The 25886-nt window shown below is 44.6% G+C and overlaps 1 protein-coding gene across 6 annotated transcripts in view; it reads right to left on the reverse strand.

Moving 5' to 3' along the window:
• The window catches only part of SYT17 (synaptotagmin 17), a 42443-nt gene extending 39133 nt beyond the window's left edge, over window positions 1-3310 (reverse strand). For 5 of the 6 annotated variants that reach the window (XM_061599482.1, XM_061599480.1, XM_061599483.1 and 2 more), the window contains exon 1: window positions 829-1321. In XM_061599482.1, coding sequence (XP_061455466.1) covers window positions 829-836 — 8 coding nt within the window. In that variant the 5' untranslated portion in view covers window positions 837-1321. Of the gene's footprint in view, window positions 1-828; window positions 1322-3228 lie in introns of those variants that run through there. The other variant, XM_061599484.1, reaches the window with a different exon arrangement.
• Window positions 3311-25886: the final 22576 nt, after the last annotated feature.

The raw sequence follows: 25886 nt of genomic DNA on the forward strand, positions 1-25886 counted from the left end.
CAGACAACACCAGAGTCACTGATGTACCCACGGTCAATGATTTTGACAAATAAGAGGAAGCTGCCTTATTCTGAGTCAGACCAATTGGTCCAACCAGTTCAATATTGCCTGCGCTGACTGTCAGCATCTCTCCAGGGTTTTCCAGCAGGAGTCTCTAGGCCCTACCTCAAGAGATGACATTGGGGTTTATTTATTTTTTTTATTTATATCCCGCCCTTCCTCCCAGCAGTTGCACCTGAGACCTTCTGCATGCAAGGCAGATGCTCTGCCCAAGAGCTATGCCCTGTCAACCCCCCCAAAAAAACGTACGTGTGTGTGTGTGTGTGTGTGTGTGAACCACTTTCAGCATAATTTTAGAGATCCATTCCCTCCCCCCCAGCCCTAAAAAAAAAACCACCACCCACCCACCCCATTTTTGCACGCAGCAATTCCATGAACCCCCAAGCGCCTCTCAGCCCCCAGCGAAAACAGCCTACCCAGCCGATGCTAGTCAATTAAACAGAAAACACGGGGGGGGGGAGGAAAAATAAAATCAACTTCCAGCCAGCAAATCGCTGCAAGCGGCTGCTACAGGTTGCCTCTTCTGCCGTCGGGGAGCCACTCACCAACTCTCCGCGCTCGCTCAAGTTTCGTGCCGAAAGGGCAGCTCCCTCCCTCCAGCCCGGTCCTCTGTACCTTCCAAGCCTCGGCGGCGGTTCCTCCCCCTCCCCCTCCCCCGTCGTTATGCTCGATTTCCCTTCGCTTCCCTGCAAGCGGGGGCTGCCCAGACCCCCTCGCCCGCCCCACCATGCCCTTCCTACGCCCCAAGCGCCGCTCCTCCAGACCTACCTGGACATACGCCATCTTCCTCGGGTCTCTCACATCGGTCCCCCGCGCAGCCTGTGCATGGCGGCTGCCCTCAACAATAGAAGACAGACGTGCCTGGCTTGCTCAATGAGGACTGCCTGATTGACCAGGCCGGCGCCGGCCCCCACCACGGCGCTGTCGGGCAGCTCCGGCGTATACATGGGGCTCAGCTGAGGGCTGAACGATCTGGATTCCCACGAGGCTTAGGGTGGAAGAGCTGGTCACTCAAGGCTCTGCGCCTTCCTCCTTGGATGGCTCCGTCCCTCTCCCCCCCCCCGGGCAAATCACCTCCTAGGCATTCTATGATTATTTCTAGTAGCCATCTGCCACACCCCTCCCTCCCCCTCTGCAGAGCATCTTTAGATTCCCGACCTGTAGAGCAGGAGACGGGGGCTTGGAGGGGGGGTGACCTTTACAGGCGACTGCAAGATCCTTGAAAGGGCAATGGAAGAGAGTAGCGGGCGACACACGGACAAAAGACTGATTCTCCAGCGGACGGTGGAGGGAGGGTTGTTTTATATTTTTTGCTCTCGCCACTAGGGGGAGCGAGCGAACCGCAAGGGTGGCTAGAGCCAGAGGCCACTGAGCTAGAACTGCCGAGAATGGCCAATAGGGGGCGCTCGGGGAAGCGAGGGAGAAGTGCCTGAATCAGTGGTGCATCCTATTATTATTATTATTATTATTATTATTATATCCAGCCTTTTTTCCCAAAAGGAGCCCAGGGCAGCAAACAAGTGATAAAACATAAAAAAACCTTTAAAACAAAACATCTTTAAAAACATCTTAAAAACAAAGCATTTTTTTTTAAAAAAGAAGAGCATCTTTAAAAAAATTAAAACAGCCTTCCTTCTACATGACAGACTTTGCCAAAGCCGGTGTCCCTCCAGATATTTACGACTACAACTCTCATCACCCCAAAATTATTTGTAGCCTACCATCTGAAGGGCACCAGGTTGGCAAAGACTGGTATATGAAGTTTTTTTTTAAGGCAATGTAGGGAATGAATTTTTTATAAATACCAGGGTTTAATTGGAGATACTTTTCATCTCCAGATCACCTGTTCGCTGCACTAGGGTTCATCCTTGAGGTATTAATAAAGGCTGAGTTCTCACTTGTTCCCACCAGTGCCTCTTCAGACTGCCAGTCGTGACCGGTGCTCATTGGGACTGGTAGGGCAGAGGGCAGGGAGCCCAACAGTAGGTGGCACCAGAGCCAAGGACAAGTGGGCCCCGCCAGTTCTACTTTTGCCCCCATTCTCATCCCTGCTGAGTTCTACAAAGGCCACACTGAGACTAAGGAGGAGGAAGCTGATAAGCAGTGCTGCCCCTGACTGGTTGTAAGTAAGAAGGCAGGCAGGTAGAGGGCTGGCTGAGGGCAGAGTGAGGCTGGCAAGGCAGTACCTCATTTGCCTGAAAGGACCAGCCTCCACTGCAAGACTACCAAGGGATTCATATCACTGAATGATCCTCTATAGAATGATAAGAGTTGGGGTGTCTTGAAGGTCATCTAGTCCAACCCTCTGTTCCATGCAAGAAATCCAGAGGGAGAGCATCTTCAACAGATGGCTGTCCAGCTTTGGCTTGAAAGCCTCCAGCAAGAGAGAGCCTGCCCACCCCAAGTAATTGGTTCCATTGCTGTAAGACTCTATCCCCGAGTGTGTTTCTCATGATGCGTAACCAAATTCTCCCCTCTTGTAATTTAAAGTTCATTAGCTTTAGTCCTGCTCCCAGTGTGAGAACAAAGATGCTTCCAGACTGTCATAGGAAGTCACCTTATACTGAGTCAGACCATTGGACCATCTTTGCGCAATGTTGTCTACACTGACTGGCAGCAGCTTTCTGGGATTTTAGGCAGAGTTCTCACTGAGCCATCCCTGGAGATGCCAAGAACTGGAACAGAAACATTCTGCATACAAAGCAGATGCTCTGTCACCATTTGGTGGTGGGGTTCAATCACATACTGGCAAATTCTGATTGCACAATCAACACTGATTTGGAGATATTGAGTAACAAACCCACTCCCCTAAAAGACCAGGTTTTGCAGTCAGGAAAAGGATGTGAAAACACACTAGAATAACACTTGCTTCACATAACGTCGTGTAGCCTCCCAGGTTTTTTTTAAAGGGTTTGTAAACCTCAAGAGGGATCTTCCTTGCCTCATTTTGTTCTTACAACAATCCTGTGAGGTAGGTTAGGCTGAGCAATTGCAGCTGGCCTAAAGTGAGTAAGTGTCAGCTCTGCACCGAGACAGCAGTGCAGGCGTGGGCTGGAAATTCCTGGGTATTTAGCAGGGTGGGAAAGTCCTTAGCTGGCAGCCTGGTCGTAAATCTGCCAGGCTAACAAGGATGAAGCGTGATAAGGGCAAGACCCTTTCCAAGCTTACATGCCAAGCCAGAAGCGAGGTCAGTAGAGGTCTGGGTTCAGTTGCCAAGGGGTCAGTCCAAGATAAGGTTCAGGGAATCTGGAAACACACGAAGCCACAACTGATATTGTAGTCAGCAACAAGCTGAAGCCAAGGTTTGTCTTTTAAGGAGCAGGTTTGTCAGCAGGTGTGAGCCATCAGCGTTTTGGCCTTAAGTGGACAGGCCTGCTCCTCTTCTGCCTGACCTTCTGCTGTCTACATTCTGCAGGTGAGGGGGGAGTATCCTGTTCACTGGCTGTGTCTGGCTGAAGGGTTTCAGCTGTGTCTTGGGTGCTCTGCAGCTGAGGGGGAGAAGGAGCTGGGGTCTCAGGAGTTTCCTCCGTTTCTCCTTCTGGGTCTGCTGCCGACTCCCGAGTCATCCTCATCTGATGAGTCCTCTGATGGGGCCATGACAGTAAGGATCAAAACCTGGATCTCCCCTATCCTAGACTCTGAGCACTGCACTATACTGGGTTTAATTTCCACATGCACCCTCAAGGCCACCTAAGGTCATTTTGGCACCCAAGAGACTCTTCAAAACCCCACCCGCATGGGGAAGGTTATCAAGCAGTGGAGACTGGTGGCTCTGATGTCAGAGGGGAAAGAAATCCCAAAATAGTTTCAGCACCTTGGACAGCTCCTGGAAAGTTCAGACTAAAACCTGGAGTGGATTCACTGCCCTACTGACATCAGAGCCAGCCATCTCCACTGGCTTGAAATGAATCAGGCTGATTTGGGGGAAACCGAGTGTCAGTCAAGTTAGGCAGCCCAGAGTGATCTGGAACTGTCATGAACTGGACATAGGAAGAAGAGGCAGGCATGGGCAGGAAGAAGGAGAAATGGTTGTTCAGCACCTTGGAAAGCTCCTTGGAAGTTTAGACTAAAACCCAGAGCAGATTCCTTGTCTCACTGACATTGCAGATATCAGTCTCCTTTGTTATCAAGTGTAATTTGAACACAAGCCCTGTTGGAGTGGGCAAATGTGGTTAAGATATCAAAATTAATCTGTGATGTGAATCTGATAAGAAAGACTGAATACTGACTTTTTTTTAAAAAAAGGGAACAATTTGTTAAATACTGAAAAAGCAGGATTGCAAGAAAGCTATGTGGACTGTTTTCTTAGTAGCTTAGTAGCTAGATAGAGAGGCCTGAGGGGCTGCTATGCACATCCTCAGGAACTTTTCTGGTTTGGGGTGAGGACAAAATAAAATGCTGAAAGGGGAAATCAAGCTAGTTTCTCACACAGATAAAACAGAGCAGAATAGTGAACATCAGCTTCTACAAATGCTAAAAACATACCTTGGGAACTGTAGAGTTTTTTTAAGGTATTGGACATTGTAGCTCTGTTGGGGTAAACTACAGTTCCCAGGATTCTTTGGGGGAAATAATTAAATTATGGTGTGCCTGCTGCCTTACTGTTTGTTTCTTTTCTTTTTAAAGGAAATTTGGAGATAATGGTTCATGGGGGGGTGCTTTTCCTTGTGGACGCAAATGCCCCAGGTAACTTCTGTCAATCAAAATCATCACTCTCCTACCTTTCTGCAACCATCCCAACTATTGTTTAAAAGATGGTGAGCAGAGCAATCCAAGAGTATTATCCAAGAGTAAGCCCCACTGAACTCAAAGGGACTTGATTCCAAATAATCACGTCTAGGATTGTACAGCAATTGGTAAATACACAGTGCAAAAATGGTACATATAAGATTATATGTTTGAAGAATAGCAAATATATTTATATAAATAAAGAGAGAGAGAGAGAAGTGCAAGGATTTTTAAACAAAAACTTTGTTAGGGTCCTTTGAGATTCGAAAGAACTCTTTGCTGAAGTTTGATGGAATTAAAAGGGGGGGGATTTAATGTTCCTGTGAGACAGCGTTGTTCAGAGTAGAAAGGAATGCCTGTGGCCCTCCTGGTATTTCTTAGGACTCCAACTCCCACAAGCCAGCAGAGCCAATGGTCAGGGATGATAAGAGTTGGAGTCCGGCAATATCCAGAAGGCTGCAGGTTCCCCATCCTGGCCACAGTTTCTATTCCAATTCTACCCACCAATTCAGCCTTAAGGTGAAACTGGGGGGCGGAAGTCCTTACAGACTAACTGAGACATTATGCCTTATTGATAGATTTATTCACTGAAAACATTTCCGCGTGGCCTTTCCCACCCTCCACCCTCATCTCAGCAGCTCACGACAGCCATTTACATCATAGGTCAGGAGAGAACAACATCGCAGTAAAATGATAAATCAGTGCCATCGTTACATGTACGAAAGAACACAGATTATTACGAAACTGAGAAGCACATCATCCATCACAATCCTCTGCACATCTACTCAAAAGTAAGTCCTATCCGTTTCAGTAGGGCTTACTCCCAGGGAAGTATGCTGCTGAGAATCTCACTATGGAAATGCACTGGAGAGTGCATCGTACAAAGTCGGACCAATAATCCATCTTGCTTGGGGTTGTCTGTCATGACTGGTGGCAGCTCTTCAGGATTTCAGGCAGGGATCATTCCCAGCTGTATCTGGAGATGCCATCAAAGGTTGAACCTCGGATCTTCTCCGTGCAAAGCAGACACTCTGCCTCAGAGCTACAACCCTTCGCCCCGGTACCCAGCTGCAATACCCTCTACCCTTTCATCCTCTAGGAGCAACTGCATGCAATCCTAGTGAAGAGTAAGTACTCACAATTCCAGCTCCTTCATACATAGAAGACATTTAGATATATCAGTCCCAGAAACATAAGTGGGGGAAAAAAAATCTGGAGACAGGAAATAAGCATGCTGTTCAGCTTCGCCAAATGTTTTCTGCCTAATTGAGCATCCTCAGGCGTGTGCTTTTTTTTGCTTCTCCTGCTCACACACTACGATCTAGCGGCCACTCCGCAGCACCTCCAGGGCTGTCTCCTCCCAGCCCTCCAATGGCAGAAGTGGGAAATGTGAAGGCCTCCCTTGTAAGGATCACAGCCATTGGGTGAAGCATCTCTAGGACCTGGGCTGAGAGAGAACAGACCTCACCGAAGTGTGCAGCTACTGTTCCGTTTGTGCTGGTCCTTCAGTTAAGGGAAGGGCTGTAGCTGAGGCAGAGCATCTGCCTTGCCTGCAGAAGGCCCCAGGTTCAATCCTTGGCATCTCCAGGTAGAACTGGGGAACACTTATGCCTGAAATCCTGGAGACCTGGTGCCAGTGGCGGCTAGTGGCTCCATGCCAGAAGGGTAGTGGAATCTGTTCCAGGTTTTATTTATTTATTTATTTTAATTCAGCTTTTATACTGCCCATAGCAAGCTCTCTGGGCGGTGTACATCAATTAGTCCAAACTTTCAAGGTGCTGGAGCACCTTGGACAGCTCCTTGAAAGTTCAGGTGGAAACCCGGAGCGGATTCCACTGCCCCACTGACATGGAGCCACCAGCCACCACTGCCAGTCACTGTGGACATTACAGAGACATTACATGATCTGACTCAGTATAAGGCACTTTTCTATCCACCCTCTTTTACACAACTGGATGCCTGCAGGCCCCTTTCGCCAGGGGCCAAGGAAGCTCTCTCACCTTCTCTCCCTTAGAAAGTTGTCACCCATCAATGAGCAGCGTTGCAACTTTCGTCAAGCCTGTATGAAGAACTGGATGCTGTTATCTGCTGTGCTCCTGGATAGGTCTGGAGGGAAGAGTGCTTCCAGGGGAGGTTTGCTCTTTGCCCTGCTGCTACTGCTGTAGTGGTGTGCTAGGAGGCATTCACCGAAGGGCTACGCCAGACAGCAGTAGCCCTTTGGCATGGCCCTTTGGCATGCATGTAAAGCACACGTTGAGGTAGTCGCTTGATTTGCTCCGAGGGTGTGTGTAAAAACATCCATGCGGCAGTCCTCCAACATGGAGACTGAAAACAACATTTTCCAAATATAGTTGTAAGGCACCCCAAAGACCTAAAATACCGGAAAGACGGGATACAGATCTGTTAAAGGAACACCACCCTTGGGACTCAAAATACTGAATGCAACTGGTGCCTATTGAAAGAAACGCAGCTTAAGGAGACAAATGGTTGCATCTTTCACATAACCAGACCTTTCATTTTATTATGTAATGCTAATACCTCATTTCTTTTTCAGAGAGTGAGGCTGAATTACCAGCTTCTCCTAAGGGAATGTTTTTCAGCCCAAGGGCCACATTCCCTTGCCGGCAACCTTCCAAGGGCCACATGCCAGTCATGAGCAGGACCAGAAGCAAAAGCAGGTAGAGCAATGAATATAAATTTTACCTCCCTACAGTAGGCTAGTTTTTACACAGACCCTCCCACACCTCTCACTATCTGCCATAGTTCTGAGGGACAAACAGAGAGGCCTGGAGGGCCACATTTGGCCACTGGACCTGAGGTTCCCCACCCCTCTCCTAGGTGAACATGCAGCTCATCAGTTTGTTCTCGATCAGCCACTTCTATGCTCCATCTGCTTCCTGCTCCCCTATTGCCCAGAAAAACCGTATTTTTTTCTCTCCAGCAATACCCAAGACTTACCGGCACATATATGCCATCTTCTTCAGGCTTCATTATAATCTGCCGCTTATCCAGAGTCTGGCCTCTTTCTGCGCCCTCAACAGACAACAGAGACATGATTTGCTTGTTCAATGAGGTTGATCATCCATTCTTTTCTCTCTTACACACACACACGAGGCGGGTGCGTGCGGTCCTTGCCTGCTTACTTCTCAGAGATTTTCTTGCACGTGGGTTTAACTTTGAGGGTCTGTTCCTCTGGCATCCATTGCATGCCACTCCAAGGTGCAAGGCTGTCTCCTCTGGGAAGAACGCGCTTCCCAGCTCCCAAGCCTGCCATGTATTGCATGATTCAACACCCGCACTCTGTTTCTTTCTTTTTCATCCTTGGCAAGTGGCAAATTTCCTCAGCTTACATCAGATCCAGCACCCCATGCATTTTTGGAAACTTGGGTTCCTTTCTCTCAGTGCATCTCTTTCCCCCCTGCTTTTTAAAACTCGGTTTTAAATCCCAAGGATGTATCAGGAGGAAGCATCTCCTGGAAACAGAAGCACCCATCTGTCTGTCGGCAGATGGAGTAGCTGCCAAATAGCAACACGTGGGAGGGTCAGTGCGGAGAGCGAGAAGCATTTTGAGGGGACTTTTTCGGCAACCAAACAGGAAATCTCACTCTCTCCAGCAAAGTGTCATGGATACAACAGATTGAGAACAAGCAGGGCGTTAAAACTATGCAGAGAGGTAGCCGACGTGCAATTTGCATATAGTTTTATCTAACTCAACTCATAAAGTACCAAATTTGTGATAAGACAGTCGTGCAAACCAAATCTACTTGATGCTTTGTTGTTATGTGCCTCCAAGTTGACTACGACTTATGGCAACCCTATGAATCAGCAACCTCCAAGAGCATATGTCATGAACCACCCAAAAGCTCTCCTCCAACACCACATTTCAAAGGAGTTGATTTTTCTTTTATCGGCTTTTTTCACTGTCCAATTTTCACATCCATACACAGAGATCAGGAATACCATGGTCTGAATGATCCTGACTTTGGTGTTCAGTGATACATCTTTGCATTTGAGGACCTTTTCTAGTTCTCTCACAGCTGCCCTCCCCAGTCCTAGCCTTCTTCTGATTTCTTAGGCCCCTTTTTATTGTGCATTCAGGAGGATTTGTGTTCATGATGGTATCAGGAAAGAAGAGGGGGATTCATTTCAGTTCACATTTAAAGCTGAACGTATCCATTTTGCACTTCCCAAAACAATATGAGAACCAAAACACAGCTATCCTTTGAAATATACATCTGTCCAAATTTTGCAATGCACTTATCCAACCAAGCAACGTTTACAAAAATGCATATATTAGGGGAAAGTGTGCATAAAAATGCATATATTGGTGAAAGTAACATACAAAAATGCACATTATTAGGATAAATTGCTGGCAAAAATGTGCACATCAGTTAAAACTGCATACAAATATGTTTTATTATGAAAAATTTGCACTACAATACATAGAAATTTTCATGAGGATTTTTTAAAAAATTGCAAATTGCTGCAGAAATATGGAGGATGGAATTTAAGATCAGAAAAATGAGAAACTGAGAGAACCAAAATTGACAGATCCTTTCATCCCTAGAATTGGGGCAGCTGTATGTGATCCCACTTCCAATAATGTTTGTATCACAAAAGTTTCAGTGTGGGCACACAGCTTCATTTCCAATCAGTGCACATCCTGCAGCTTCCTGATAAGATCCTGAAACTTTTGTTGTTGTTGTTGTTGTTAACATTTATATCCCACCCTTCCTCCCAGTAGGAGCCCAGGGTGGCAAACAAAAACACTAAAATCACTCGATAACATCTTTAAAACAGACTTTAAAACATATTAAAACAAAACATCATTAAAACATCTTTGTTTAAAAAAAAAATAAAAACGTCTTAAAAAGCAATTCCAATACAGACACACACTGGGATAAGGTCTCTACTCAAAAGGCTTTTTGAAAGAAGGTCTTCAGTAGGCACTGAAAAGATAACAGAGATGGCGCCTGTCTAATGTTTAAGGGGAGGGAATTCCAAAGGATATACCACAGCTCTTCCAGTTTATAGTACTGCAGGAGAACTCTTCCAGAGAGCAGTGATGTTATAACATTGGGGAAGCATTGCAGAACAACTCGTAACAATGTGTGGACGGTCCAGTAAAAATCCAACACTAATGCACTAGTTTTGCATCACTGGCGTGCTGCAGAACTTTTGGGAGAGGGGGTGTGGCTGAGGAGCTGTAGCCTGGTGAGAGTCCCAAGGGCCACACAGAGAGGTCAGGAGGCCCATATCTGGCCCATGTGCTTGAGATTGATTTTTAACTGGTTTCTGCTCTTCAAATAACTGCATTCTCTGTCAGTGGGAGCAGCAATTAGAAACAATGAGGACTAATCTGAATTTGTGCTGGCTGTTTGACTGGCTGGGGGGGGGTTCCTTGTGGACTAGAAGGGTGATTTCAAAGGAGCAGGGACACCACCTCTGGGGCTAGACAGCAGAAGGGTGACATCTAGAGGAGAAAAGGTGGAACTTGCAGAACCAGACTTCCCAACTCCCACTTCATCTTGAAAGGAGGGTAGCAATGTCACCAGGCCCAGCTCCAGGTTTAAGGGGACTCTGGGCAAAGTGTCATCTGGTGGGGGCCTCTCCTCTGTCAATGGGCTCTGGTGGGCATTGCTGACTGCGGTGGCAGTGCTCCAAGCAGTGGCTAGGCCTGTGGCAGCTCTTCCTCAGAGAAGGGCTGTGTTGGGGTATGATGTAAGCACTGACTTCAAAGAAGCAGGGAAGGCTGGTTTATTAGGAAGACAAGGGCACATCCCCACCAACCTGCTCTCAGCTAGCCCCCACCTGCCTGCCTGAAGAACATAAGGAGAGCCCTGTTGGATCAGGCCAGTGGCTCTTCTAGTCCAGCATCCGTGGCCAGGCGGAAGCCCAAAAGCAGGACCTGAGAGCAACAGCACTCTCCCCACTTGTGATTCCCAGCAACTGGCATTCAGAGGCATGTCGCCAGGCGCCTTCTTACTTACAATCAGTTCAGAGGGTAGGATTGCGTATCTGTTTCCTCCGCTTCAGTCTCAGTGTTGCCAGTAGGGAGGAGGATTGGAGCAGAACTAGGAGTTGGCTCTGTCTGTCATTGGTTTTGGCTTCACTTCCTGTTGGCCTCACCACCTTTCGCCCCACCAGTCCTAGTGGGCACCAGCCACCTCTGCATACAAGGCTCAGCCAGTGCTATAAGACACCAGAGCTGGAATGTTGCTGCAGCACCAGCCAACCTTAGACTGGCAGAGCCTTAAACAGGAGCTGCAGTTCTGTCTCCACTTTGTAAGTTCCACCTTGACTGAAAGGTGTTTCTCCAGTGAAAGGGGTCCAGACCACTCCACCTCTCTCTGACTCTGATGGAGCAGGGGAGACTCTGGTTGTCTCAGTGCTTCTGTGAAGGAGTCCTCTGAGTCAGTTGACAGCAGCGCAACAGCCTTGGGTCAGAGAGCCATTGGTGTCACAGGCTTATTGTGGATGTGCTTCTGGGCTGGAGCTGGGGCTACATGCAATTCCCCGTCTGGGTCAGAGTCTGGAGTCTTATCCCTAGAAGAAGGGGAATGTGATCCTAGGGTCATGATAGATTGAAGGTATTGTGGGGATTTTGTTTAGATCTGTCTTGTGCTGCATGGAGGGCAAAAATATGAGAGGCCCAGGGTATGCATCTGGCAGGGCCTTGGCAGCTAGTGTGGTGTAGTGGTTAGAGTGTTGGACTTGGACCTGGGATACCAGGGTTCAAAGCCCCACTTGGCCATGAAGGTCACTGGGTGACCTTGGACAAGTCACAGTCTCTCAGCCTAACCTACCACACAGGGTTGTTGTGAGGCTAACACTGGGAGGGGGAAAACCATGTTTGTATGCCACTTTGCACCCCTTGGAGGAAAGGTGGGATAGAAATGTAATAATAAATGAAATGAAATGAAATAAGATAAAGTGTTGATGCCAGGCCCCTGACAATCATGCCACAGAATATATGTAAAAGGCAGTGGCTGAGCTCCTGTGGATCACCATCAGGAAGCATCTGTCAAGTTAAACTTTCCTTTGTCCTCCACACATTTTCATCCCCAGAATGTTCCATATGGAGAAGTTTCCTCATGCCTGAACGATCCCTTAGAGCAGGGATGCGAACCAGTTGGACTCCAACTCCCATCAGCCCCAGCCAGCCTGGCCAATGATCAGGGGTGATGGGAGTTGTAGTCAGTGTAAGCTTATGCCTGTTGGGACTGGCAGGGTGGAAGGCTGGGAGGCCAACTATAGGGGGAGCCAAAGCAAATGGCTGGTGGAGTTCTGCTGAGTTCTACAAAGGCAAAATTGAGACTAACAAGGAGGAGGCTGACAGCCAGTGCTACTGGCTAGGCTGGTTGTCAGTAAGGAGGTAGGCAGGTGGCTGGTTGAGAGCAGACTGAGCTTGGTGGGGCACTGCCCCACCCACCCTAATAGGCCAACCTCCACTGGTAGTCCTGGAATATCTAGATGTCCACATCCTGTCTTTAACTTACAGGGCTAATTGTCACCCTGTCTGTCAGCTCTTCACTGAGACAGCAGTGTCAGTGGGGGTGCAGGCAGGGTTGGAGATTCCTTGGTAATTGCCAGGCCATAAGTCCTCAGCCGGCAGCTTGGCTACAGAGCTTGGAAAAGTTACTTTTTTAAACTACAACTCCCATCAGCCCCAGCCAGCATGGTCACTGGATTGGGCTGATGGGAGTTGTAGTTCCAAAAAGTAACTTTTCCAAGCTCTGGCTATAAATCTGCCAGGCTAGCAAGGAGGAAGCAAGATAAGGGCAGAGGCCGTTCAAAGCTTATGTGCCAAGCCAGAAATCCAGAAGAGACGTCAGTGAAGGTCCGGGTCTAGTTTGCCGAGAGATCAGTCCAAGTCAAGGTTTAGGGGATAGGAAGACACACAGTGGTCACGCCTGACGTTGTAGTCAGCAACAAGCTGAAGCCAAGGTTTGACTTTTAAGGAGCAGGTTTGTCAGCAGGTGTGAGCCATCAGCGTTTTGGCCTTAAGTGGACAGGCCTGCCCCTCTTCTGCCTGACCTTCTGCTGTCTACGTTCTGCAGGTGAGGGGGGAGTATCCTGTTCACTGGCTGTGTCTGGCTGAAGGGCTTCAGCTGTGTCTGGGGTGCTCTGCAGCTGAGGGGGAGACGGAGCTGGGTTCTCAGGAGTTTCCTCTGTTTCTCCTTCTGGATCTGCTGCTTCTGGGTCTGCTGCTGTTACTCCCGAGTCATCCTCGTCTGATGAGTCCTCTGACGGGGCCATGACACTGTCTTTGACTTAAAGGGCTAATTCTCATATAAATTCAGACCCATTTGACCTTCTACCATTTGAAGCTACCCCAATGCAGAAAGAGAACAGCACCTTGGCCAGCTTCTTGAAAGTTCGGACTAAAACACAGAGAAGATTCACTGCCCCATTGATATTGGAGCCACCAGTCTCCACTGTCCAGTTGACTAATTAGAGCTCTGTGGGAGTATGAATGGGTGGGATCTATTTAATATTATTTATCTTCACAGATTTCCTTCTGAAGAGAAACAGCCTCTATGATCTTCCCATAAAATAACAGAGATTCAAGAGAAGGGGGTGGTGGAATTAAACAGTGAAAATAAGAGCTGCAGCAAGCTATTGAAATCATGAACCAAATGTATGTTTTCATAAGGAAAACAAAAACCCTGGATAAATAAGGAAAATCAAGTACTAGTAGAAAGGAACCCTGAAGAGCAGAAAATCCTGGGCTTGATGGATCAATGGTCTGACTCAGAACAAGCAGTAGTGGCTGGTGCCCATTAGGACTGGTGTGGCGGAGGGCAAGGAGACCAACAATAGGTGGAGCCAGAGCCAATGACAGGCAGAGCCCATCTTCCCCCTCCTTCCTGACTGGTTGTAAATAACAAGGCAGGCAGGTGGGGACTGGCTAAAGGCAGAGTGAGGTTGGTGGGACAATGCCCCACTTGCCCTAATGGACTAGCTTCCATTGAGAATAAAGCAGCATTTGGAATGAACTAATTCAGATTAAGTAGGTCACTGAATTAATCAAAAAATCTCTGAATTAAACCTGAAAGTAGTTCCTATATTTCTGGGCGAACTGAAAACTTGAGTTAAATTCCTTTTGCAGTTGAACTTTGTATGATTTTTAATTTAATTTTACTTCCATAATTTATATAATTTAATTCCATATATATATATATATATAGATCATTTTTACCTATCTGAAAAGTGATGCTACTCTTTAAGCATAAAAATCGTAATTGTTGGGAGAGATAAAGGGACAAATATGCTCATTGCATTCTGTATGTGTGTGTGTTTTCTTAGTCTTCTTAAATATATTTTATACTTCGGCAGAGCAGTTTGTAAAATGCAGAAGGTTGGGAGGGTGGGAAATGCTGAGGACCACTTGAATGAATTTTGAATTGAACTGTGAACTGAATTGAACGGAAGTAGTTCATTTTTGGAGGGGTGAATTTGAACTGAAGTTAATTCCTTTTTGGATGGGGCAGACTGGTACTGGAAGTGTTTCCTTTTTAAAATGAACATTCCAAGCATTGGAACAAGATGGCATCAGATGTTCAACAGGAATAGGCAGTGATCGTTAAACGGTCAGAAAACTAACCACAAAACTTGGAAAGTCTCATTGACGGGGGGGGGGAATCAGTCCCAATACGTTTTGGAGCAATCTTTGCTCAGGGGCCCATTCTGAACAGCAATTCCCATCAAGCGCATAAACTTCTACAGTACAATTACAGTGTTGCTGCACAAGTTATGTGTCCCCAAGGAAGGAATGGTCTAAAAAGCATCTTGCCTGAAATAAATCTAACCTCAAGCACCTGAAATGCTGTCCTCTTTTTCCAATCGCTCTCTTTAAATGAGCTTGGCCGGATCTTCATGACCCACTAGCTTTATCTGGGTTTTCAAACCTCTCCCCCAAGTGATTAGAACAGAGATGAAGAATCTTTCCAGCCCAAGGGCCACATTCCATTCTGGGCAACAAACTGGGCATATGCCAGGGATGGGTGGGAGCAGAGGCAAAAGCAGAGGCAAGAGCAACAAATCTTACCTTTTACAGTAGGCTCGTTTCTACACATGCTCACACAGCCCTCTCTATCCTCCCATCCAGGCAAGGATAAGGCATGGTGAGAGCTCAGGGACATATTCCAGCCAGGCAGAAACACTGAAGGAGGGGGCAAAGCAGAGCCAGTGAGAGACATGGCCTGGGGAGAGTTCCAAGGGCCATAGAGAGAGGCTTAAAGGGCCATGTTCATCCCCTGGACCTGAGGTTCCTTCCTCCTGTTCTAATTCCGCCCTATAACCCTGCTGATTTTCTTCTCTACCTCTTATATTCTGGACTGAATAAAGCAAATAATGAGTTAGCCACATTCTGCTCCCCTCCTCTGTCCTTTTGTGACAGGTCCTTTCGCCCTCCAGATGTTGATGAACTACAACTCCCATCAGCCCCAGCCAGCATGGCCAATGGCCAGGAATGATGGGAGTTGTGGTTCAGCAATATCTGGGGGGGGCACACACCTATTTTATGATGCCTTCTCAACCATGGCTGTGTACACAGCATCCATTTAAAGCACATCTGCCACCCCGCCACCCCGAATCCTGGGAGCTGTAGTGTGTAGCTTACTCCTCACAGAGTTACAATTCCCAGCACTCTTATTGTAAGTCTGTGAGGGGTAAACTACAGTTCCCAGAAAGGGGCAGAATGTGCTTCCTAATTGGAAGTGCCTGCAAAAAAGAAATAAAATTTTTTAAATCCTCTTTCCTTTCAACAACATTGTAGAAAGTATCTTAAATTTAGTCTTCAAACCTGAGGTGCCCGTTTTCCTTCATTCCCTTTCATAAATCCCAATTAGATGTCTTTTCTCTCTTGTACCGCCGTTCCCCTGCTGTCTGTGCTCTTAACTGTTCTCACAATGGGCATAAGTTCAAGCATTTCGTGATTCACATGGAAAACGCAGCACTCGTTTGATAATCTAAAGGTGTGGAGCATCAACCGCCCAGGTGGATCATTGCCTCCCGTGGCAAATATCCCAAAATGTAACCCGTCTTGCGCTGCGAAAGAAGGAAAAGACCTTTGGTGATTCACCACCAGCGCACTGCAGGAAGCAAAGCAGTGCCTTTTTGTGAACTAATTAGCTTTCCATTTATAAGCCTCATGTGAATGGCCAAATCTTTCCCTCCAGCTGATTGAAAACATGTCACAAGCTCCACAAAGAAATTAAATCCCCACAGTACAGCAGGGTGGGGTGGGGTACTTAAGACTGGTGGACAAATGCGCCCCTCCAGGCCTCTCTTCTGGCTGTTAGGATTCTCCCCAGGGCATACACCCCTCCACGGGAACACCCCTCCGCAGCTCTGCTTTGCATTCTCCTTGAGGGCGTTTGCCTGGCTGGGACGGGTCCTTCAAGTCTGACAATGCCTTGTGCTTGCCTGGATGGAGGGGAGAGGGTGTGTGTGAGAGTGTAAACGTTTGCCTGCTGTAGAAAGGTAAGATGTTACATTAGTTGCTCTGGCCACATCCACACCAGGCATTTATTGCACTATTATTCCACTTTAAACAGGCATGGCTTCCCTCAAAGAATCCTGGGAAGTATAACTTGTGAAGGGTGCTGAAAGCTGTGAGAAGGCTCCTGTTCCCCTCACAGAGCGACAGTTCTCAAGAGTTTTCTGGGAAGGGGAAAAGAGGATAGCAAACTGTAGCTCTGTGAGGAGAACAGGGGTCTTCTAACAATTCTCAGCATCCTTCACAAACTACAATTCCCATGATTCTTTGGGGGAAGCCATGACTATTTAAAGTGGAATAATAGTGGAATAAATGTCAGGTGTGAATGTGGCCACAATCCCCTTTTGCCAAGGGCCCCAGCTCTCACTAACATGGAAGGTAAATGCTTGTAAAAAATATTTACAAGAGTCAAAACTGCCTACAAAAATGTGCTTATTAGGAGGAATCTGTACAAAAATGCTGAAGAATTTTCATGAGGATTTTTTTAAAAACAAACAAACCCCAAACTACTTCACAAATGAGGAGAAATGAATTTAAGATGGAAAACATGAGAAATGGAGAGGACCAAAGTTGGCAGATGCTTCCATCCTGATCCGTCTGACACATTTTCCCAGCTCCTCATCTCCAGCCCGGTCCTATCAGCAGCACTTGTGCTCCTCCATCTACGCAGGATGTGCTGTCGTCATAACGACCCTTTTGCATCAAGGAGGCCATGACCAGAGAGGGAACGCGAGAGAGAGCCCTCGATGCCTGGGTCACGCAGCTCGGCTCTCGATAAAAGGGCTCGTAGCAAACCGCATCTTCCATTGCTCCATCGGAACGTTTTCAAACGGCTCCGTAGCCAGAACTGGTGGCATTTCTCTCATCCTGGATGGAAAAATAGGCCACTTGAAATGAGAACTTGCAGATAAAACAGAAGAATCCGCTGATCACTGAAGTGCCACCACTTCAAGCAAGAGGTGCCACCTTTTGAAGAGAGATTTGTTGCTGCCTATGTTAGCCTCAATTCTATGTCAAGAGCCCAGTGGGCAAAGGTTAACTGACAAGAGGGACCACAGACTGTCAGTAGTTTGCAGGAGCAATTTAAGCACATACTGAAATGTTAGGTTTGTGAAATTGAAATGGATTAAAGCTCTGACACCCTAGTATAGCAAACCCACTTTCTAAAGAAAATGGACAGTTCTGTAGTTTGGAAAGTGACAGGGAAAAGTGGGGGATAAATGAATTATTAACGAGAATTATTAAGCATCCCACAAGCAAATCAGGATGAATGCTCATTGTCTTATAATCTCCCCCATAAACAAATCAAATCAATTTTTTAAAAAGTATTAAATTTTATATACTGCTTGATCGTAAAAACAAACAAACTTCTAAGCAGTTTACAAATGACATTAAAATTATTGATACAACAGTTAAAAGCAAGTAATTAAAAACACCTTTAAAACAAATGAAAAACAGCAACAGACCAAAAAAGTTAAAACACATCAGCATCTATGCATCTGGATAATCTTACCTAAACAAAAAAGTTTTAAGCAGACACCCCAAAAAAAGACAGTGAAGACACCTGCCTGATGTCAATAGGCAGGGAGTTCCAAACGATCAGTAAAAACTGGATACAGTCTAAACTCCATGTGTACGGTTTGTGCAAGTAAATCAGGATGAATGCTGAATGCACAGATCATTTGGAGGAGCCATCAGTATTATTACGAAAACAAATTATATGGTTTAGGGTGACTACAAGTTCCAACATAAAATGAAGGCAAGATAGCATAAAATGAAGGCAATAAATGCAAATATAACAATGGAAGGAGTCAGGGAGAGCCAATGTAGTGCCCTCCAGATATTAAACTACAGCTCTCATCAGACCCAGCCAGAATGGCTAAGGCCAGGGATGATGCTGTAGCCCAGCTACCTTTGGAAGGTACTAGATTGGCTACCCCTGGAATAAGTGAAGTACTCCTGTTGTTGTTGTTGTTATCATTATTGTTATTGTTATTATTATTATCTTTATTTATACCCCGCCCTTTTTCCAAACTGGAACTCAAGGTGGCTTCCAGATAAAAATAAGTACATATCATTAAGAACCTATAAAAATATAAAACATATAAACATATAAAATCAGCATTAAAACAGGATTAAACTATTAAGATGTTAAAACCAATTAGATATACACTTAAAATACTCCTATGAAAAGTTACATCTTCTCTCTGCCAGCCTGCTGCATTTCCAAGCTGGTTGTGAAGGAAGGGATTTTCCTTTCGCTGTAGCTACCAAGCACGCTGGCAGAGGAAGGATGGAGTGATCCGTCTGTAGGCCATCGGCACCTTCACTGGGAATAGGGGAGAAATTCAGTTCAGTTCGCATTTAAAGGCAAACCTACCTAATCCACACTTTCTTAAACAATACATGAAATGAAACCCAGCCATTTCTCCCAGTTTTGCAGTGCAGTTCTCCAGCCAAATAAAGTGCCCAAAAATGCATATATCAGGGTAAAGTATGCATAAAAATGCAAATATTAGCAAAAAATAACATAAAAATGCATCATGTCAGGGAAAACTATGTTGCAAAAATGTATGTATTAAGATAAATTTGCACTAGAAAGCTGATAAATTTTAATACAATTTTTTTTTAAGAAAATGCAAACTGATATGGAAATGTGGAGCACTTAAGACTGGAAAAATGAGAAACTGAAATTAACTAATTGCCCACCGCTATCACTTGCCCAACTGCAGAGAATTCCAAGTTGCCCGTGACAGGATCATGGTCCAAGAGTGGAGTTATATGTAAAGATGTTATCATTTCTATCTGCTTTGAATTTCCTCTAAGGAAAGAGATGAAAGCTATATTAATATCAATAAAAATAAGACTTGCTTTCCATTCATTTTAACTGGTGTATTTCGCATCTGCTTTTTAACCTAGCCCACCCCGACTGTGCACTACAAATTTAAATAATATATCTATTTCAGTTGAAGCACATTGTTGTCATTTTAAAACTACAGATTGGCAGTTGGTTTCTGCATTACTCCTTGCAGATGGATGTAAGAATGTCTTTGTGTGATTAATATGAGATTGGCTCCTTGACAAGAGCCCTGAATTACAAGACCATCTGTCAGGCAGTAAGAGTCATCTCAAAGGAACGCCCTGGCATGTCCAACTCATTAGGCACCAAGCTAACAAAATGCTTCTGAATACTATCAATCCTGTTAACCCTAGTTATGGGCACAGTAGGAGTTCCAGATGTTTTTTAAACACAAATTATTTGGTTGATTATAATGTGTGTGTGTGTACGTTTATGAATATATTGACTGATTTCCAGAACAGCAAAGAAATCTTTTTTTTAAGGAACCAAGATAAGCTAGGCAAGAAAGATTAGACAGTGGCTAGACAACTCTCAAGATAAACAGAGGAGTTATTCATTTCCTCTGTAACAGCTGATCTAATGCTTCGTTTATTCAGGAAGTGGAATTTCTAGGTCCCACGCCAGTAAGAGCTAAACAGCTGAAGGTAAAGACATTACTGAAGGCACAGAATGCCGCATGTGAAGATGGCCGCCTCTTCAAAACACAAAACAATCAAGGGGCAGACGAATGACTGATAAATTATGATTATTCTTTTATTTATGCACTAATAGGCAAAAAACATTGTAGCTAAAGAATGTACCTACAGCCAGCAGATATTTCTATCAAACTTGAAAAAGTAGGGAAATTGGGCAGCTATAGCAAATGCACCAGGGGAGCAGGAGACCTGACCTCCTCTCTGAGATATTGTACTGCCCTACAAATTTGTAAAAATGCAAACACAATTTGGGTTGGTCTTTCACAGTCCAATCCTTTTCCTGTGTAGCTTGAACCATTGGCCTGATCCAGCAGGCTCTTCCTATATTCTTTAACGCAATAACTAAATAAGTAAATATAGTAACAAGGTTTCAAGTTCTAAGAAAGATATTGCACAACTGTTGATTCTGACTTTTAAAACATGTATTTAAAAAAATTATTTTCTGCCTTTCCTAAAAGTAAGCCAAGGGCAGCTAACAGCATACTGTAAAAACAATGCAAGGTAATGCAATTTCAGTAACTAAGAAAATCAGCAAGAGGAAAACATGTTCCATAGAAGAAGATGCTTAAAAAAAATCACTAACGAAAGTAACAAAGAGCTAGGGCTATCAACGGCTGCTAGTCAGAAAAAACAACAACCCTGCCTTTGTTTAAACAGAGTAAGTCCCATTCAACTCAATGGAACATCATTCTGAGTAGACTTGGATAGGATTGCATTGTTAGTTCTTTGTTCATTGCCACTGAAGGACCAACCAATACACTTCACACCACACTGTACCTTTAAAGCAAAACTAAAGCACATGGCTTCTCCCAGGGAATCTTGGGAACTGTAGTTACTCCTCACAGAGATACAATTCCTGGCACTCTTAAACCACCATTCCCAAGATTCATAGAATCAGAACAGTAGAGTTGGAAGGGGCTTATAAGATCATCAAGTCCAACCCCTTGCTCAATGCAGCAGGAATCCACCTTCAAGCATACCTGACAGGTGACTGTCCCGCCTAATGAGGAAGCCTAATGAGATCTTACTAACTTAGCCCAGGCAATGGGGAGCCAGGCATATTGTGTGTGTGCATGTCTGGGGGGGGGATTTCTTCCTCAGTGTGTTAAAAAAGTTGGAAAATAATAATGCACCTTATTTAACTCTTCTCATGCAAACGTATGTACTACCAAAATAGGGTGTGTGAGATTTGCTGGTAGAGCCATCAGAAACCGTGTTAGCTGGCTGGCTCAGGGCCTTTGTGTAGAACAGAGAGTGTGTGCTTGTGCAGTTGATTCTAGCACCTGTAGTTCAGAGAGAAGCATAGTTCCTATGTAACATGCTCTCAAGCATTTCTTTATGAAAAGTGATGTTTATTTATAGGTATTAATTTTTAAAATGAACCTTCTCTTAATTGCTTTCCTGGCATGGCAAGAGAGACCGGGGTAGTTAGTTTCAGGAAGCAGCTGCCTCAGGAGAACTGAACTCACAGTTCACGAGCTTACTAAAACACTGTGCCTGTACAAGGAAGGCTTTCCATGCATGCACACTTTGAATGCTACAGGATTCACCTTTGGTGCATCTACAGCTGTGTGTGAAAATTCATTCTCACCTTTGACACATGTGTTGACACCATAAAGGTGCTCAGTTGTTCATCAGAGAACAATCTTGTTGTGAAGGTCTTTTGGCTCTAACAAATATTCCAATCCAATGTATTTTAGTCAAGATATTCCATCATAACAGATAATATGCCGGTTGCTCTGAACATTTGATAAAATAGATGCATCAAGAAAAAATAATATTATATAAATATATCAAAGCAAGATGAAGAGATTTGATCAATGTTACAAGCATGGGAAATCCTCCCCTTTGTATTTGGAGATATGAAAACAGAAAGCATATTCATGTTGATTTCAGACCCAAGACTCATTAACACAATAGTGCTCTTTTATCTATCTTCCGCCCTCCTAGCAGAGCTTTTGAGTTATCTTTTATAGTTTTATTTAGACTCATCTCATTAAAGTACATTAGTTTTAAAGTTTTACTGCTGCCTCTTGCATTTTGTAAAGTATATAGCAGTGTCATACTAGGCATTATCTACTCAGAAGCAGGGATGGGGTTTGGTCGCTGGCTCCTGTCCATTTGAATTCCGACAGTCCGGCTTTCAGTACCAATCCCCCATTTTTTTGTTCCCAATTGTTTGTGCAATTGCCGATTTGTGGGTTTTTTTCCCAGCAAAAAGATAATGTAATTGCTAATGAAAATGCTAATAAAAATGCTTATGCTGTAGGCACTTGTTCCATCAACTTTCACCCCCTATTTAAATAACAATTAGGCAGCTAATCACCGATTAATTCTGATTCTTGCTGCTGTGCTGCTTAACCAGGATTGTGCCCCCCTATTTTGCTCTTCTTGTTGTTTTGCAGTACTTTTGATTATTAATGGAGATTGTTATCATCTAGACAGAAGTAAAGACTGTATCAGCTTAGAGAAAAGCTGATTACAAAGGCAACAAAAAATTCGGAGCATTTTTTTTTTTAGAAAAAGTGCTGATGACAGCCACAGACTGCCACAAAAAAACCAGTGCATCCAAAAACAAAGTGCATTATCGTCTTAAGTTAAAATCTGGTAATAAATCCAAATTTGTGAATATTCTCCCCCATCCCTACTCAGAAGTAAGCTCCACTGAGTTCTACAGGGTTTACTCCAATTACATACATATAGGACTGCAGGCCAAAGCTGCAATTCAAAATTAATCTGCTAATCTTTTGTTATCTCGAGACAGCGGATAAATAGTAATACTACATCATTTCAAACTCAAGCACCGAAATTATCCCCAAACCCATGATGTCACTAGGGCATGGGTGGGGAACCTCTGGCCAGGGCCCAAATGCAGCCCTCCAGGCGTCTTTCTTTGATCCTCGGAACTCTCCTCAGGCACACACCCACTCCCTATTTACCTTTACCTAGTATTTATACACAATAGGACTTACTTCTGAGTGGGGATGCACATGATTGCATTGCCATTTTATTTGGATACTAGTGAACTCATACCTGGCATTACCCGGAAATTCTAAGAAACCAAAATATCAGTGCAGTTTTAAAACCAGTTGATAAAATCAGTGCAAGTTTTAAAGGTTCAGTCTGCCATCTTGATTCAAAATGGCATCCAATTGTATCCAAACATGGGCAAAAACCTGCTCCTTCATTTCAGGAACCTTCCTGCAAAATTTGCTTTAAATCAGTGTTTTGCTTTAAATCACTATTTTGATTCAAAATAGTGTCCAGTTGTATCCAAATCTGCTCCTTGATCTCAGGAACCATAGTGCAAAATTTGGTCTTTAAAGGAGTCCAAAGGCATAGAGAACAGAGCTACAGTTCCTAGAGTGGTTTAGCAATCAATCCCTCTTCCCAGGGAACTCTGGGAATTGTGCCTCTGTGAGGGGAATAGGGGGGTTTCCTAACAACTCTCTGCAATCTTAACTACAGCTCCCTGGACTCTTTGGGGGAAGCCAGGACTACCTAGTCAGGCATTGTAACCATGCTTGCCATGCTGGCTTCCCAATGAAGAAAGCATGCTGCAAAAGATGACTTGAGTCTCTGATAAGTATAAAAGGGACTCACAGGTAGAGAGGGTGCTGTTGAGACTTCTTCCTAACCCACCTGAAGATGTCAGCAATTGAACCTAGGACCTTCAGCCTGAACAGCTTGTTAATTGCTACGGCCCTTGTCTGCAATTCTTTTGCTGAGACATGCCATTTGTCTCTAGACTACCATAAATGCAAAAGGTTCCCTCTACTATTGCTCCATCCCATTTCTGCTTTTTTGTAAAAAAAAATTCATTTCTGCATTCTTTGGAATGGAGAAGTCATGCTGAACATCATTTGATCCTTAGCTGGCTCCAGAGTACCTCCTGACATTCTTCTCAATCATTCCAGAGTGCAGAACATGGAACAATGGGCTCAAGTTATAGGAAGCAAGATTTCAGCTGAACATCAGGAAAAACTTCCTAATTGTTAGAGCAGTACGGCAATGGAACCAATGACTTAGGGAGGTGGTGGGCTCTCCAGCACTGGAGGCATTCAAGAGGCAGCTGGACGGACACCTGTCTGGGATGCTTTAAGTTGGATTCTTGCCTTGAGCAGGGGGTTGGATTCAATGGCCTTATAGGCCCCTTCCAACTTTATTATCCTATGATTCTATTGTTCCTCAGTATCAAAAATAGAATCTTAGCAGCAAAGGCTCTGGGAAACTATGGCTGTGTTTCAAACAGGACACTTAAGAGATGCTCAGCTACATGATTTGCTTTGTGTTTGCTGTCTTAGTGGAGCACTCTTGTGCAGGTGGGTGGAAGGAAATGCTATGGTATCGGACATGTTCTAAGGTGGTGGTGGTGACGGAATTACTATATGAAGTCCACATTCACACCACACATTTGTTCCACTATTATTCCACTTTAAATAGTTACGGCGTCTCTCAGAGAATCCTGGGAAGGGTAGTCTTGGAAGGGTCCTGAGAGCTGTTAGGAAAGCCTTGTTCTCTCACAGAGCTACAATTCCCAGTGGTTTAACAATCAATCCCTCTTCCCAAAGAACTCTAAGAATCATAACTCTGTAGGGGAACAGGTGTATCCTGCATTTTTGTATTCTATTTACACTAATATGCAAACTATTTTGCACACTTTACCCCAGCATATGCATTCTTGTTCCCTGTACTTGGCTAGAGGACTGCACTGCAAAGTTTGGAGATGCACAAATTTTGAAGGATGTCTGCATTTCGGTTCACCGATTGTTTTGGAAAGTGTAAATTGGGTAAGTTCGCCTTTAAATGCAAGCGGATTGGATTTCTCCCCTATCCCTAGCCCAAAGTCCTTCAAGAACCTTGGAACACCCCATACACTTCTGACACCCAAGGGGGGGAAATTAAAATGTCCACAAGAGAAGCTGATTTGATGAAAGGGTAAGAAGGAGTAGTGGCGTATACAATCCACTGTGCAAACTTCTGCGGCAGAAACACTCTCAAAATGAATAGGCTTTTGTGCAACGGCTGTTCATTTCAACAGAACTCTCAAAGAAAAAAAAATCTTGTTGGAGCACGTTCACCATTATGAACAACCTTCTTTTGGCACACAAATAAGCAAGCAGAGGAGGCTCCAAACAGCTGTTTATTGTTATTGGTAGTGGCAAGTTTCAAATCAGATCAGCTTTTTATTGGGGAAAAAGGGAGTGCAATTTTTTAAAAAAAACAAAAACTTCATAAACAAGAACAAACATGACATTTTTAAAAAACCTTAATTAACATCTTAAGTACAACTTCCCACCCCTCCGAAATTTAAACAGCAACAATTAAATAACACTCAAAGTGCTTTTGCATCTTTCAATAAGCATCAAAAAACATTTGGTCTGACTGATAACCGACAGCAATGATTGTACCATGATTGCCAGTTGTAAAAATAAGGTTTGGTTTGCATTAATTTCCAACAAGATTCAAAACCTGAGAGGATTGTTTTAAAAAAACTTTAAACAAATTCTCCTTTCAGAAAGCTAGCAACATGAATGGGTAGGGCTCTTTCGCCCAACTCTTCTACCTTAGGAGTTGCATAGAAAACATGGTGATTTTGGGCAATGTTCCTTGAGCATGTCAAAGCATAGCCACATCTGGCCAGGGTCTTACTTCTACGCAACTCCACAGGTACAGGAACCCTTCCAGAATTCAGGCCGAGCAATTCTATGAATGAGAAAATTATAACTAACGTCAGCAAGAGGACCCATCCTTGCACATGTACTTATGCTACTGTTAATTTGAAATCAATTTTGCAACTCAGTGTGCAAAGGCTACTAGTGCTTATGTTAATCACCTATGGTATGGAGCAGGGCAGTGGCAAAGAACCAAATTTGTACAAGCATTCATAACTGGTCACCTGGAGGCAATTTTTGCTCACCATAGGCTCACTGTAAGATTATAATGGCATCTTTTGCATGTTTGCCCAAAAGACACACTGTGTCCAGAATGGGATTGACTCTCAGGTAAGGATGCATAGCTAGATGCATTTGTGTCTCTC

The sequence above is a fragment of the Rhineura floridana genome, chromosome 17 (genome assembly GCF_030035675.1).
Source record: "Rhineura floridana isolate rRhiFlo1 chromosome 17, rRhiFlo1.hap2, whole genome shotgun sequence".
NCBI lineage: Eukaryota > Metazoa > Chordata > Lepidosauria > Squamata > Rhineuridae > Rhineura > Rhineura floridana.